The sequence below is a fragment of the Littorina saxatilis genome, linkage group LG17, assembly GCF_037325665.1.
Source record: "Littorina saxatilis isolate snail1 linkage group LG17, US_GU_Lsax_2.0, whole genome shotgun sequence".
In the NCBI taxonomy this organism is placed as follows: domain Eukaryota; kingdom Metazoa; phylum Mollusca; class Gastropoda; order Littorinimorpha; family Littorinidae; genus Littorina; species Littorina saxatilis.
The window spans coordinates 46312277-46328055 of record NC_090261.1 but is presented as its reverse complement, the minus strand read 5'-3'; the positions used below and the strand labels follow the sequence as shown (position 1 = coordinate 46328055).

General features: G+C 40.7%; 1 protein-coding gene across 1 annotated transcript in view; it reads left to right on the top strand.

Annotated features, from left to right (window-relative positions):
• The first annotated feature begins 3213 nt into the window (after nt 1–3213).
• LOC138953443 (protein dispatched homolog 1-like) overlaps nt 3214–15779 on the top strand; it is a 49792-nt gene continuing 37226 nt past the window's right edge. The window contains exon 1 of the mRNA XM_070325251.1: nt 3214–3560. Within this exon, the coding sequence (XP_070181352.1) occupies nt 3537–3560 (24 nt within the window). The 5' untranslated portion in view covers nt 3214–3536. The remainder of the gene's footprint in view (nt 3561–15779) is intronic.

Sequence of the window (15779 nt, the reverse complement as noted above, 5' to 3'; positions counted from 1 at the left end):
GCTTTGTGTTGCATGACCTTGGATGACCTTGACCTTGGGTCAAGGTCACATGTATTTTGGTAGGAAAAATGTGTAAAGCAGTTCTTAGTGTATGATGTCATTGCTAGGTTTAGTTATTTGACCTTGACCCTGAAGGTCAAGGTCATGTCAAGGTCAAGCATGTGAGTCGTATGGGCTTTGCCCTTCTTGTTTTGTATTTAATTTTTGCTGAATGTCTATCAAAGCTAATTCGCCCTAATAAGGTTAACTAAAGAGAGAAGGACTACCAAACACAAAATGACAATTTTTTGCAAGAAATCAAGCTAGTTATTCAGCATGAAACAAAAACTGGTCCCTGTACATTAGGCAACCTTCCCCTACTTTCAGTTCCTGTGCCAGTGTAAAGAGCGGCTGGTACCTAGCTGTTTGCATCTTCAAGAGTCAAGAAGATATCCACAATTTAAATTGAGTTACCCTACACCTGCTATTTTCAATTTATCTTGACAAAATGTCAGACCAACAAACTTTCATGACATGTTGTTCCTGACTTATAAGAATTTAGGAATTTCAGTCATTCACTAAAATTGAGTAGTTCTGTTTTCCTGCTGTTTCTGTGAGTCAGGCAGTCCGGGTACTGAGGCTATATCCCGCAGAACTTATTCTAATGAACTCAGTCGTAAGCAGTAATTAACTTGTCGATTCTCCTATGATGAGAAAGCTTGGGACACATTGATGTCACCTTTTTACAAGTGGTGAAACATTAAAAAGTTATAAGGTTGGTCACGCCGGAATCTCTGCATGGCGGCCCCAAATGTTGAAATGGTCTGAATTATTTTTATGTATTTAAATATTTGTTGAATTTATTGTGTGTGTGTGTGTGTGTGTGTGTGTGTGTGTGTGTGTGTGTGTGTGTGTGTGTGTGTGTGTGTGTGTGTGTGTGTGTGTGTGTGTGTGTGTGTGTGTGTGTGTGTGTGTGTGTGTGTGTGTGTGTGTGTGTGTGCCGTTGTGCGTGTGTGTGTGTGTGTGTGTGTAAGTGTGTATGTGTGCTTGTGTGAGATTGGGTGTGTGTCAAAATGTGTTGTGCAATATGGCATGAACATCTTATTAGATTTGTTGTCAAAAATTACAGCTTTGTATTCCATGTTTATTATCTTTTACGAAGTAATTATAGTTAAATAATCTTTTATGTTTTTTATTTGTTCGACCTTCTTAGGATTATGGAGTTTTATGCACTGCCTTTTATCGTTAACTAAATTTTTGTATTTGAAATAGTCCATTGTATTCGGTGTAGGCCTTAAAGCTTATTTTAATCGTTTGTCCAGTACTTAATTTAATTCTCTATTTTTGTATGAACTCAAATGTTTAGTGTTCTTGGTATGTCTTGTTGGGCTAAGTTCTATTTAATCAGAGTATGTTTGCGTGTGCTTATACCTAGTGATATTGTAAAGCGCATAGTGCTTTTAGTTATGCGCTATAGAAATCTCCTTAATAAATAAATAAATAAATAAATTCAGCCACGGTATTTTGATCATTTGCAAGATTTCAGAGATGTTGTTAAATGGCACATGCCACAACCGCCATGTATGACCTCGTTAAAACTTGTTGAATCAAATCGGTTTTTTTAAGAATCACCGAATGACTCGAGGCCTGTAATCTATGTTCTGATGAAGTATCTTGGTTTTGAATTAGAGGGAGTGGAAGTTATACAAATCTACTGTTAGCGGCCACTTTTTTGTTATTTGTCCTATTTTACCCTCGACCAAATGATAGCTAAATCCCTTAACAGGACACGGTATTTCTAGACGCGCGCGCACACGCACACACATAGACACACACACACACACACACACACGCACGCACGAACGCACGCTCGCTCGCTCGCACGCATGCACGTACGTACGCACACAAGCACGCACGCACACACACACACACACACACGCACGCACGCATACGCGCACGCGTGCACACACACACACACACACACATGCGTCACACACACACACACACACACACACACACACACACACACACATGCGTGACTAATCCTTTCTTTTAGAAAGCACCAGTACAAAGTCCACGAAAGGCAAGTTCTACTGCACTCTTATCGCTAAGTTCGACAAAATCATCAACATAACATAAAGTATCAAATAATGACAAGAAAGGAGTGCCTTGCAAGCTCAGAGGATTTGGTGAGAAACTGACAAGTAATCCTGTTTGTCAACTGCACTGCGCATACGCTTTGGAGTGCAGGGCCTACCAAGAATAACATCTTCCATGTACGGTACCGTAAACTACCTTGTGTACGCCCAGTATGGAGTAAACGCCCACCCCCTACTTTGGGCCGAAAGCTGTGCATAGGGCATACTACCTAGTAAACGCCCACCCCCCCATTTCTTGATTAATAATGTCACGAACAAAAAATTGGAACATTTGTTTATTAGTGTTTGTAAACTTCCGCATGCGGTACAGAGTATTCATCCAAGATGCTGTTATAAAGGCATACTGTTTATTGATACTCTCACGTGCAGCTTAGTAATAAAAGAGAGTTGAAGTTCTCAAAGCTCTTCTGAAGTTGGAAAGACCGGGTTTTGATCACGATATTTGTTTCAAGAGATTGTCCCGCAAGTTTGATGGCTTGAATCAGTGCAACTGCAGATCTAGATTAATCTTTTCCAGATAGCATTATCCGTGAAGTTATAAACTTGTTAACAGACAATCAAGCTAAACGTTTTCCTTCGTGGTTCGCTTGGAAGTTCCTTGTGTGTGTGTGTGTGTGTGTGTGTGTGTATGTGTGTGTGTGTGTGTGTGTGTGTGTGTGTGTGTGTGTGTGTGTGTGTGTGTATGTGTGTGTGTGTGAGTGTGCGTGTGTGCGTGTGTGTGAGTGTGAGAGAGAGAAAGAGAAACTGATAGAGAGAGAGAGACAGAGAGAGAGAGAGAGAGAGAGAGAGAGAGAGAGAGAGAGAGAGAGAGAGAGAGAGGAACGTTTTGTGCTATAACGCATTCTTTGAACACTTCCCTGCCAAGTGACCAAAATATCGTTATTCTAGCAAAGGAACCGCTTCTGCAAAGGGTATAGTATCTAGTAAACGCCCACCCCCAACACTTGGGCAAAATTGGTGCATAAGGGGGGTGGGCGTATACATGGTAGTTTACGGTACAGCTCAGCTTGTTCCGGGTAGCCAAATAAAAAAGGCACGCGGCAGTGTTTTGAAAATCATTGATTCATGGCTTGATGCAATCAGAGTCACACATTTGTATGTACTTTGGACTTTGGATCGGCAATAAGGACCAAAGAAAAGATCAAGAGAAACTGAACAGTACTTTTTTTCAGTGTACACAAAATCCACACAAAAAGAAATAGAAGGAAAATGCATTACAGTGATACGAAAGAAAAGCGCGCATGCACTGTGTAACAGGGAAGTGTCTTTAGTCTACTTGTTCAGCTCCCTGGAAACAGTAAGGTGCATAATTATATAAATAGCTGTGTCTGAACTGAACACACAACCGTGTGCACTTGAACAAGCTGAACAGATCTGCGGCTGCTGTGTCACTCTTTGATGATGCGAGCGACTGATTCTCAGGTATTTCGGTTTTTTTAATTTTGTTTTTGGATACATGTCGTAAAGTCAGGTGGTTTTTTTTGTGCATAGTAACTTGTGACTGGGCTTGACGGAAGCTTATTTCTTAATGTTTTTCTTAATTTATTTCTTTGTTTCTGTGTTTCTTTGTTTGTTTCTTTGTTTCTTTCTTTCTTTATTTATTCGTTCAGCCTCTGTGAATGAGCGTTTCACACGTTCGTGCATGCGTGCATGTGGGTGCGTGCGTGCATCGAGGTGTGTGTGAGTGTCAGTCCGTATGTCTGTTTGTCTTTCCCTCTGAGTCTTTGTTTGTTTATTGTTTTTCTGTCTCGAGGTTGGACACAGCGCTGTATCAATTAGCATGGTTTGTTGCAATTAGTTTTAATTTGTTACTGTCGCAATTTATTGCAAAATCCGCCTTTCGTTTGGCAAACGACGGGATAAATTGTGCACTCATTGACCACTTTATCTGGATGACATTAATTACTGTTAAGAAATGTTGTAGGCTAAGTCTCTTGTTCTATTATTCTAAAGTAAAGATTTGTGAATAAGAGATTAATTTCCATAGTAACTTATTTATTGATTATTGTGTTAGAATGTGCCAAGACGATATTGTTACAAAGTTCATGTTGTGCTGTCGTAAGTGTGGTGTTCTATAGGTTCTTATGTTATTGTTTATATGCATTCAAGGTAAAACTAGTGTGTTTTATTCATTGTTAATTTGTAAAGCGCGGAGAGCACGAGTCTTCGTGGTTCGCGCTATATAAGCTCTCATTATCATTATTATCATTATTATTAATACTATTATTATTATTTAATTTATTGAGACATCACATTGCGCCAAGAGATTTATAGAGCAAATCGAGAAAATGAATTATTGAACGAAGCGCATTTAGGGTCAAGCATCATTTGGTAATGTGGAGAAGATAAGCTACATGTCACTAACACGGAGGATGAGAAGAATCTTCTCAAATCAAAAGGAAGGGCAGAAGAATTCGCTCTCTGGAAAAGTTAGCGCACTCCAAGAGTGCGGTAACAGTTTTAAGCGCATTGCCATTAGCCAATCAACTGTTTTTCATCAGTCATGTGACACCAGTACTTATACTGACAATTATTATTATTATTATTATTTAAGTTATTGAGACATCCCAGTGCACTAAGGGATTTATAGAGCAAATCGAGAAAATTCATTATTGAACGAAGCGCATAGCGCTGAGTTCAATAATTATTTTCGAGATTTGCTCTATAAACCCCTTAGTGCACTGGGATTGTTTCAATAACGATATTGTCAGTACCGCCATAGAAAAAAGAAGATTCCAAACGCACATTTTGCAAGGCGCATTTGAATAGGCATAACTGTGTGGTCAGGTCGTGTACAGCAAAGATCTACTTTTGTGTGGGGTGTCTCAAGTGTGTCGTGCTTTCGTCACACGCATTTTAATTTCTGTTGGTAAATTCCAGTGTAGCGTAAATCTGAACAGTGATGATCTTTCAGAGAGACCTCATTTGAACTCGGAGAAAGGACTGTGCTCTTCATTATTTGCGATTCGAAACCTCCAGTCGAGCTTCGACGGATTGACTGTGCGGAGTGACTCCCCTTGAATTGACTCGAAGCGGGACTCGACGGTTCGCACATTTTCAAAACAAATGTGGCATATTTCTCGTGTTGTATCTTCACTCATCGGGGAGTCTGACACTAAATATGAACAGTAAGAATGCTCTGAACCCTACACGTATTATATCCCCATCGTTTTTTCGTTCACATTTGCCCAACATGTTAATTTGCTGAGCGGGGTTTAATGTCGTCTGCTAGGCTACCTAGCTGGGCAATCGAACCACTGCAGTCTGCACTGAGTCTGCACGCATGAGGCAGGCTGGTAATAAGTCTTATATATGGTAAGAACGTTCTGAACCTTACACGTTTTCGATTACGATTGTTCTTATCTTGAAATAATAATTCGGAAACCATTCATTTACTGAACTGATGTAGTCGTATTTCTGTGTAGTCTGCTACAGAGTCGATCGAGTCAGTCTTCCAAACTGGTACGTTATCGGAATAACACTTGTGTTTTTTGTTAGCCGCTGGGAATTGTATACTAACTCATCATTTGGTAATGTGGATGATAAGCTACATGCCACTAACACGGCATATGAGAAGAATCTATGCAAGTCGGCGAAAATTAGATGAAACACAGCGGCTTCTATTTTTAGATCACTGGCACTGGCACAGGCACATGCAATCTGTCAGAAAAAAACCCACTTCTGCTTTAATTGAGAAGCAGGGAATTTATGGTCATTTGGTATTGTGGAGAATATAAGCTACATGTCATTACTTAATTCTGAGGATGAGAGCACAGTCTCGCTTAGGCAAAGGGCGGAAGAATACGCTCTGTGGAAAAGTTAGCACACTCCAAGAGTGCGCTAACAGTTTTAGCGCATCGCCATTAGCCAATCAACTGGTTCACATCAGTCATGTGACACCAGTACTTACTGACAATTATTATTATTATTATTATTATTATTATTATTGGCTCACGTAAGTGTAGCCTATGCGATCGTAACTTTGTCTGTCTGTGCGTGTGTGTGTGTGTGTGTGTGTGCGTGTGTGCGTGTGTATGTCTGTGGTAGAAACTTTAACATTTGACTCGAGGTTTGCTCTATAAATCCCTTAGTGCACTGGGATTGTTTTAATAACGATATTGTCAGTACCGCCAGAGAAAAAAGAAGATTCAAAACGCACATTTTGCAACGCGCATTTGGATAGGCGTAACTGTGTGATCAGGTTTGTGTCAGATCTACTTTTGTGTGGGCTGTCTCAAGTGTGTCGTGCTTTCGTCACACGCAAACTCTTGTTTTAATTTCTGTTGGTAAATTCCAGTGTAGCGTTAAGCTAAAAAGTGATGATCTTTCAAAGGACTGTGCTCTTAGTTATTTGCGATTCGAAACCTTCATCGAGCTTCGACAGATTGACTGTGCAGAGTTTTGCCCCTTGCCAAGGTCGACGGTAAGCACATTTTCAAAATAAATGTGGCATGTTTCTCGTGTGGTATCTTCACTCATGGTACTAAATATGAACGGTAAGAATGCTCTGAACCCTACACGTATTATATCCCCATCGTTTTATCGTTCACATTTGCCCAACATGTTAATTTGCTGAGCGGGATTTATGTCGTCTGCTATAGGCTATGGCAGTATCGAACCACTGCACTGAGTCTCATTTCAAAAACAAAAATTGCTCGTCACGTTGCACTGAGTCTGCACGCATGAGGCAGGCTGGTAATAAGTCTTATATATGGTAAGAATGTTCTAAACCCTACACGTTTTCGATTCCGATTGTTCTTGCCTTGAAATAATAATTCGGAAAACATTCATTTACTGAACAGATGCAGTCGTATGTCAGTGTAGTCTGCTACGTGCTGATCTAGCTGCTACCGTTATCGGAATAACACTTGTGTTTTCTGTTAGCTGCTGGGAATTGTATACTAACTCATCATTTGGTAATGTGGATAATAAGCTACATGCCACTAACATGGCATAATTATGAGAGGAATCTTCGCAAGTCGAAACTGAAAAGACACAGCGGGTTCTATTTTTAGATCAGTGGCAACTGTGGCACAGGCACATGCAATCTGTCAGAAAAAACCCCACTTCTGCTTTAATTGAGAAGCAGGAAATTTATGGTCATAATCATTGGTATTGTGTAGAATATAAGCTACATGTCATTAAAGGCACAGTAAGCCTCCCGTAAACCATCACAGAGCTCCCCGAGCGTCTACATACAGTACAAGCATACTTCCATTTAAACGCTCACCGAACGGGAACATCCTGGCTGCTTTCTGTCGAGCGTGAGAAATTTTCAAAGAATTTATGTTCGTGGACTTGGCCCTTTACAACAATGGCGCCTCGTTTTGGTGCTGGACGGCTGTTATGAATATCCCGGAAATCACGCCCGGACAGAAAGCCTCCCGTAAACCATCACAGATACTGTCAGGCTTTTACACACAGTACAAACACCCTTCCATTTGAACGCTCACCAAACGGGAACATCCTAGGTGCCCTACGTAAAGAGCGAGCAATTTTTAAAGAATTAATTTTGCAGATTGTCTCGAACACTTTTTGGACCCATCCTGAACTCAGGTCAAAAATGAGTTACTTCCCTTAAACTGGCGATAGCCGTGGATCGATGATTATCAGAATGTTTTTGGACCGTGGTGCGTTTTTGCGCTAGACCTAACTTTTAAAATCTAAATAATAAATTGACAGCTTGTTACACAAACATTCTTTAATCATAAAAGAATTCTTTTTTCATCAAGACAAGATCAGTGCAATTCGAAGTTGTGAAAGTTTGAAAAAAGAAAAGCCCGGAAGCAGGGTCACGCAAGGGTCGTAGCAGACGACGGTTTATGCGGCATATCGCCGTTCCTCTCAACAGTCAAAAGCCATCGCTAGAGTTCTTGTGAACCACAGCCGTTTGTTTCGTGCATAAAAACGTGCTATTGTAGATAAGCTCACATCGAGTCGCATTCAAATGACTAACTGACGACTACATTGTGAAAAAGGGAAACTGGATCACACGGGTTCACGATGGCTCAGGGGTAAGATAAAAAACGCAAAAATAAATTCTTTGAAAATTGTTCGCTCTTTACTGAGGGCACCTAGGATGTTCTCAATCGGGGAGTGTTTAAATGAAAGGGTGTTTGTACTGTGTGTAAAAGCCTGACCGTATCTGTGATGGTTTACGGGAGGCTTACTGTGCCTTTAATTAATTCTGAGGATGAGAGTACAGTCTCGCTTTGGCAAAGGGCGTAAGAATACGCTCTGTGGAAAAGTTAGCGCATCGCCATTAGCCAATCAACTGGTTCACATCAGTCATGTGACACCAGTACTTACTGACAATTATTATTATTATTCTTATTATTATTATGAATGCAACATGTGTCGAACACTGTGTTTCTGTCTGTCTGTGTATGGGCCTCACTGCGGATTTATTTTTTCTCATTTTTATTTCTTTTAGATGTGTTAATACTTGTGAATATGCAGCAAGAATACTGTCCTAACCTAATTAACTGTACCCCTAGCCCTAAGCCCGGCGAGTGGAAGAAAAATAGCGGGGTTGTGTGCATGTTGCCACGCAAGGTAAACCCTTCTTGTTTACCTTTTTTCAAAGGAACGCCAGATTTTCCCCTAGAACTGAAGGAGTTTCTGTCGCCAAAACTCTGTAGAGAGAGAGAGAATTGAATTGAATTGAACTTTATTTAACAAGGATTAAGATTTAAGGCTACGCCTTTTCTTACAATCAGTCCTTGAGGGAGAGAGAGAGAGAGAGAGAGAGAGAGAGAGAGAGAGAGAGAGAGAGAGAGAGAGAGAGAGACACAGACACAGACACAGAGACACAGAGACAGAGACAGAGACAGAGTGATACAGAGACAGAGACAGACAGAAAGAGAGAGAAGGGAGAGATTGAGAGAGAGAGAGAGAGAGAGAGAGAGAGAGAGAGAGAATGACAATGACAATGAAAGAGAGAGAGAGAGAGACAGAGAGAGAGAAAGAGAAAGAGAGAGAGGAATTAGAAGGAGAAAGTAGAGAGAGAGAGACAGACAGACAGACAGACAGACAGACAGACAGACAGACAGAGACAGACAGACAGACAGAGACAGACACAAACACAGACACAGGCGCAGAGAGAGATTTATTTAACAAAGTATCAAGGGAAGTAGTTCGTGACTGGCGCGCGGCATTATGTGTTTATTTTCTGCAGGCCTGCAGCAAGAATGTTTGCTTAATCAATACAAGTACAATAGAAACAAGAAAATTTGCTGATTCAAATCAGCAGGTTCCCAGACGTTCCTTCATGTAATTTTTAGGTGAATGGTCAAAGTGGTTTCTTGCACACACTCAGTCATCTTGCACAACAATGCAACACAAAGGAACTTAGTCGATAAATATCGACAGGGGGCCGACAAATGGTTTAAATGTGAAATGTGTGTATATGGGTGTGGGTCTGAAACAAACAAACAAACAAACAAACCATGTGAACCCCAAAGTCATGCGCCCACACGAACACACACACACACACCCACGCGCGGGCGCTGTAGAACACACACATAATATAGTAAATACTTCAACACAGTGTGCGTATAATGTTGTATTAATTTTGTTTAGTTTCACTTTCAAAGAAACCACAAAAAAGAAACCAACATGAACAACTTCAGAGCTCTTACTTTGATTACAAACTGCATGATTTGGATAATAGTTGATCGGTTTGATCTAATGCTGATCTTTTGCAGGCTTTAGTTTTTTTTTCAGCGGCATAATTCAGTGCTTCGTCTCGTATCGAAAACAAAAGCAGACGACAAATTTAGTCAGATGGAGTTGTCTCCCGTACTCCTGAAGCATGCACTGATCTAAAAATAATCCACTATTCAGTTTAGATCAGTGCGCTGCACCCAAACGGTTCGGGAATTCCCAACAAAAGAAAAGATCCGCACGCGGCACTTGCTGAACACGAGAGCGTTCGGTCTTTTAGAAGATTTGTATCTTGAAATGAAAATTAACGAATATCGCGCTGTCCGAAGGAATGGAGTACATATCGGACAATGACCACGCTCAGGCCGGCTAAAACGATAGGACGTCTGACCGACATGCGGCAATGTGAATCGGACATTTGGGGAAGTTTTCATCGTTATATGTCCGATGTCCGACGCCTAACGACATCCCTGCCTACATTATTCTGATTGATCACAACCAAACCTACTATCATTGGACACATCCAAATGCAAGCGCCTGTTCTTGACAATTTCCCTGTGACCTAAAAATAAAACCAGTGCAATTTCCTCGGTCGGGCTTTGCCACAGAAACTCACGGTTTGGCCTGTAGGTAAAATGTACAATGTATTTTCTGATTTGTGCACAAAAGCTATTTTTCTTTTTTCTTTTTTTTAACATAACAATGTTTAATGTCACTGTTTGTTTAAAAGAACATGGTCACATATGTAAAAAAAAATGTTAAATTAGAAAATAAATAACATTTTGGTTCATGATTTTTCCTACACCTGTGCTGAAAATAAGAAATAAAAATGTCGGTATATAAGTCACTCAAATACAACTAAGTATGAATGGCTCGGTTTGAGTTTGTTATGGTTGACCCTGCACAATTCGTCCTCTGATGTTTTTGTTGAACAATTTTGCCTGTGGGAGGGGTGACGTATTTCACAACTTCCTGTGTTACACAAACTCAGTGATGACCAATTTTGCCTTCACCCCTCCCATAGGGTGACGGATTTCACAACTTTCTACAGATGAACAACAATGTTGCCTTCACGCCTCCCATAGGGTGACGGATGTCACAACTTTCTGTGTACACAAACTGATGACGTATTTCACAAAAAATGGCGCTGCCCATGGTCAACCTCGAAACTAGTTCCGGTTCCGGAATGTCACCGTTCACACAGGCAAATGCCTCCGCATAACCCAGACCTCCGGGTCTGGGAAAAAACGTATTTTGTGGATTCCTTTCAATTACACCCACACATGATAACGATTTCCTGCCGTTTTCATTCTTCAAACAGAATATTTAAATCCAAAACAGACAGACTGCTAACGTTCCGAGGGGGAAAACATAGGGTTACATCACTCTGTGGGTTACATTCAGTATTGGAATGTTTAATTTAGGACAAAACGAAAAAATCACAAAAACTTCGGCCTATGTGCCTTTAAAGGTGACAAACAAGACACACAACAGCCAAAAATCGATGATAACTGATGCTGTGACTTATCTTAGAATCTAAAAACCAAAATAATCTAGATAAACAATGAAAAACCTTCTTTTTTTTAAAGAGATCTTTGGTCACGTACAGTACAGAACTGGTGTCAAATGTTCACCTCTGGAGGCTTATTCAGAAAAAGTGTTTGCTCCCAAAATGGACGATGCAAAGGACGATAAGTCGACGTTCTTGTGAATATTTTGTTTCGTCCTAAATTAAATGTTCAAACAATTTATCCTTTTTTTGGTTTTTGATTCTCAGTTATAACTCGATTAAAAAGTACATCTATCTTAGTCCTTCCCGAGTGAACTATTGCGTAAACAACCACGTATTTAACGAGACTTTAATATTTTTCGAGCACCCGTCTATTTGAATACAAAACAACGACTCCATTATATGCCTAGCAATAATTAAAAAAACACGTGACAGCTTTTTGTGTTGTTTTTATTCAAATTAATTATATCAAACTTTGTAATAAGACATAAGACATACGATTTTATTTCAACCACGTGCATTACACAGGAATATATCTTGGTTTGAGTTCATTCAATACATAGTACATTCAAACACAACAACCAAAATCGATAATTCGTCAGCTTTGCATGAAGCGCCCAGGATCTTTTCTTTTCTTCTTGACGTGAACGAAATGTCGCACATGCGTATTTTCCTTCGGACAGTTTTTTTTTTATATATATTTAATGAAATAAATTGTTCCTCGAAAGAGAGCAGGACATTTTGCTCCGGGGCATGTCGCTCCTGGAGCAAAAGGTCATGCTGCCAAATGTTTGTTGGAGGACCTTGTCCTATCATGCTACACTTGGTACTACTATAGTGTGTGTGTGTGTGTGTGTGTGTGTGTGTGTGTGTGTGTGTGTGTGTGTGTGTGTGTGCGTGTGTGTGTGCGTGCGTGTGTGTGTATATATATCAGTGTGTGTGTGTGTGTGTGTGTACGTGCGTGAACGTGCGTGAGTGTGAGGAGGACGTGTGTGTGTGTGTATCCATCTGTCTGTCTGTCCATCTGTATCGGTTGGTGTGTCCGTGTGTCTGTCTGTCTGCCTTTATGTTAGTCTATCTGTGTGTTTTTCTGCTACTGGCAAACTGTTAATTTTAAAACGAGAACCAGCACGAAATATAATCATAGCATGTTATTTCCGCAAAGCAACGAACGTGAACCCGCATCGATTCATGAATATTTCATTCGCGTTTTGTTGAGCTTTCATCTGTAGTTACCATGGCGACGTGTGATAGGTGTTTTGAGTGCAAAGAAAGAATTGTGTTCTGATCGTGTACTTGTTTTATCCTATTAATGGCACAACATTGGGAGAGAGAGAGAGAGCAATGAAATCAGACATTTTAATGGCGGATCTCGACGACAATGAAGATGGCGATGATAACGAAAAACGTCAAGGTGATTTTTTTGTTTAAGGTCCCTTTAACCATTATGGCAATGCGAAACCGTGGACGACAAGGAAATCAGCTATGTTGCTAGCAGTTTCAATGGCTTTGATGCTGAGGGCACTAACGATGACGACTACGATGATGTTACTGAGACGACTTTGATGATGATGATGATGATGATGATGATGATGATGATGATGATGATGATGATGATGATGATGATGACGATGACGAAGACGACAACGATGATGATGATGATGATTATAAGGAGGAGGAGGAGGAAGAGGAGGAGGAGGAGGAGGAGGACGACGACGACGATGACGATGACGATGACGATGATGATGATGATGTCTATTGTGTCATGATTACTATCTCCATGAGCTATAGCCCACATAAAACTCATGCAAACTCCCGCCCGGCCTTCAACTAAACGATCGAACGAGCCTGATCAAACACAAGAGCTTGCTAATCACGACCGAACATAGCTGAGTAAATATCATGATCGCCAGACCCGTGTTATCACCAGGAAATTTGTCAACGAGAAAATAAACTTCTTTTTTTCAAGCATGCATACCCTTTCGATATGCAGCGAAGATGTTCAGTGCTCAACGGTTGCCATGCTACAGTGTGACTACCACCCTCTCCCCCCTCCCACCATTTCGTAACACAAAAATCTGAGAGTCTTACGCTAGAACTCCTAAAACTGATAGACTGCCAACGTTCCAAAGTCAAGAACCCAAAGCATTTCCGTTTTTAAGCCCTAATATCTCATTAAAAAAAAAAAAGCTGATTCCCAAAAAAGAAAAACAAGTCGCGTAAGGCGAAAATACAACATTTAGTCAAGTAGCTGTCGAACTCACAGAATGAAACTGAACGCAATGCAACGCAGCAAGACCGTATACTCGTAGCATCGTCAGTCCACCGCTCATGGCAAAGGCAGTGAAATTGACAAGAAGAGCGGGGTAGTAGTTGCGCTGAGAAGGATAACACGCTTTTCTGTACATCTCTTCGTTTTAACTTTCTGAGCGTGTTTTCAATCCAAACATATCATATCTATATGTATTTGGAATCAGGAACCGACAAGGAATAAATTTAAATTGATTTCGAAAATTTAATTTTGATCATAATTTTTATATTTTTAATTTTCAGAGCCTGTTTTTAATCCAAATATAACATATTTATATGTTTTTGGAATCAGAAAATGTTGGAGAATAAGATGAACGTAAATTTGGATCGTTTTATAATTTTTTTTTTTTTTTTTACAATTTTCAGATTTTTAATGACCAAAGTCATTAATTAATTTTTAAGCCACCAAGCTGAAATGCAATACCGAAGTCCGGGCTTTGTCGGAGATTACTTGACCAAAATTTCAACCAATTTGGTTCAAAATTGAGAGCGTGACAGTGCCGCCTCAACTTTCACGAAAAGCCGGATATGACGTCATCAAAGACATTTATCAAAAAAATGAAAAAAAGGTCTGAGGATATCATACCCAGGAACTCTCATGTCAAATTTCATAAAGATCGGTCCAGTAGTTTAGTCTGAATCGCTCTACACACACACACAGACAGACAGACACACACACATACACCACGACCCTCGTCTCGATTCCCCCCTCTATGTTAAAACATTTAGTCAAAACTTGACTAAATGTAAAAAAGAAAAAAACAACAACAACAACCCAAAACAAGAATGGCAAGATACTGGAACGTTTAATACAAAAAAACCACTTGGTTTTTTCCGTCACCAGAACTTGTGTCTATTTGGGACATGACGTGGTTATATGGTAGGGCAAGTACATCAACCGACAGGTCTTTTTATAGGACACGTGTAACATGGACAAATAAATGACGTGACAACTTCTATGGGAAAGCGTTGGTCGCAACCAGTCTATCTGCCAAGAGCCACAAAGAATGCTTGCAAACGGCTTATTCCTTACGGATCTGACCACCTTGCCAGAGACTGATTACAACCAACGCTTTCTGAGATTTTCGCTTCATTTATTTGTCTTACGCTAGAGGAGGTATACAATTTACAGAGTTTATGAAATGAGCATCTGTAAAAGTGAACTATAACAACGGGGAGGAGGGGTAATCTTAATTAATATGGGTTTTTTTTAAAGGAGAGGGGTACATGGATGAGGGGGGGGGGATGGGGGGGGGGGGGCAGTGTACCATGTGGCGGGTACAATGGCGATATTTGAATTCAAAAGCCACAAAGACTTCTCGTCAAGTAACTCCTCTTGCAGTGTGTATAGTAAGCTGATATGTCCTCATATTACATTATTTTGTCTATTGGGCTTGAACACTTTATGCCTCTGCGTGTGTGTCTGTGTGTGTGCGTGAGTGTGTGTGTGAGTGCGTGCGTGTGTGTGTGTGTGTGTGTGTGTGTGTGCGCGCTCGTGCGCGCGCGTCCGCGCGTTTGTATCTTTCTTCTTTTTAATCCGAATTTGTCGACTTCCTTTGAAAAAAGCAACCAACCACAAGTACTCCCTGACCCGTAGTCTCACAAAGTTTCAAAAGTTGTACACGTCAGGGTAAAAAAAAAAAACCACACAATTAAAAAGACCAAAGAGAACCGATCAACAGAAGGAGGAAATTGATGAAGTCACGCCAGGGTTGGACTTTGACACCGCCGGGATAGGCGTCTTATCAGAAGGCACATGTTAGGACAGTCACACCCCTGCACGTTCACTTCCCTATAGTGTGCAGCTAAAGGGGGGATTCGCTTTTAACACACCCTGGGTGATTTCACAATAAGAACAGATAAGAGAAGAGTGGATATGTATACACATGCACTTTGGCATGTACTGTAGGCAGGCAGGCACCAGATGAAAAGGTAGGCACGCACTAAGACTCAGATACACAAACACGTATAAGCTCATGGAAAATGACACATTCAGACACACGCAGACACAGCCATACAACCACCCACCTACACATCCACACACACATCCACCTACACACACACACACACACACACACACACACACACACACACACACACACACACACACACACACACACACACACACACACACACACACATACACACACACACAT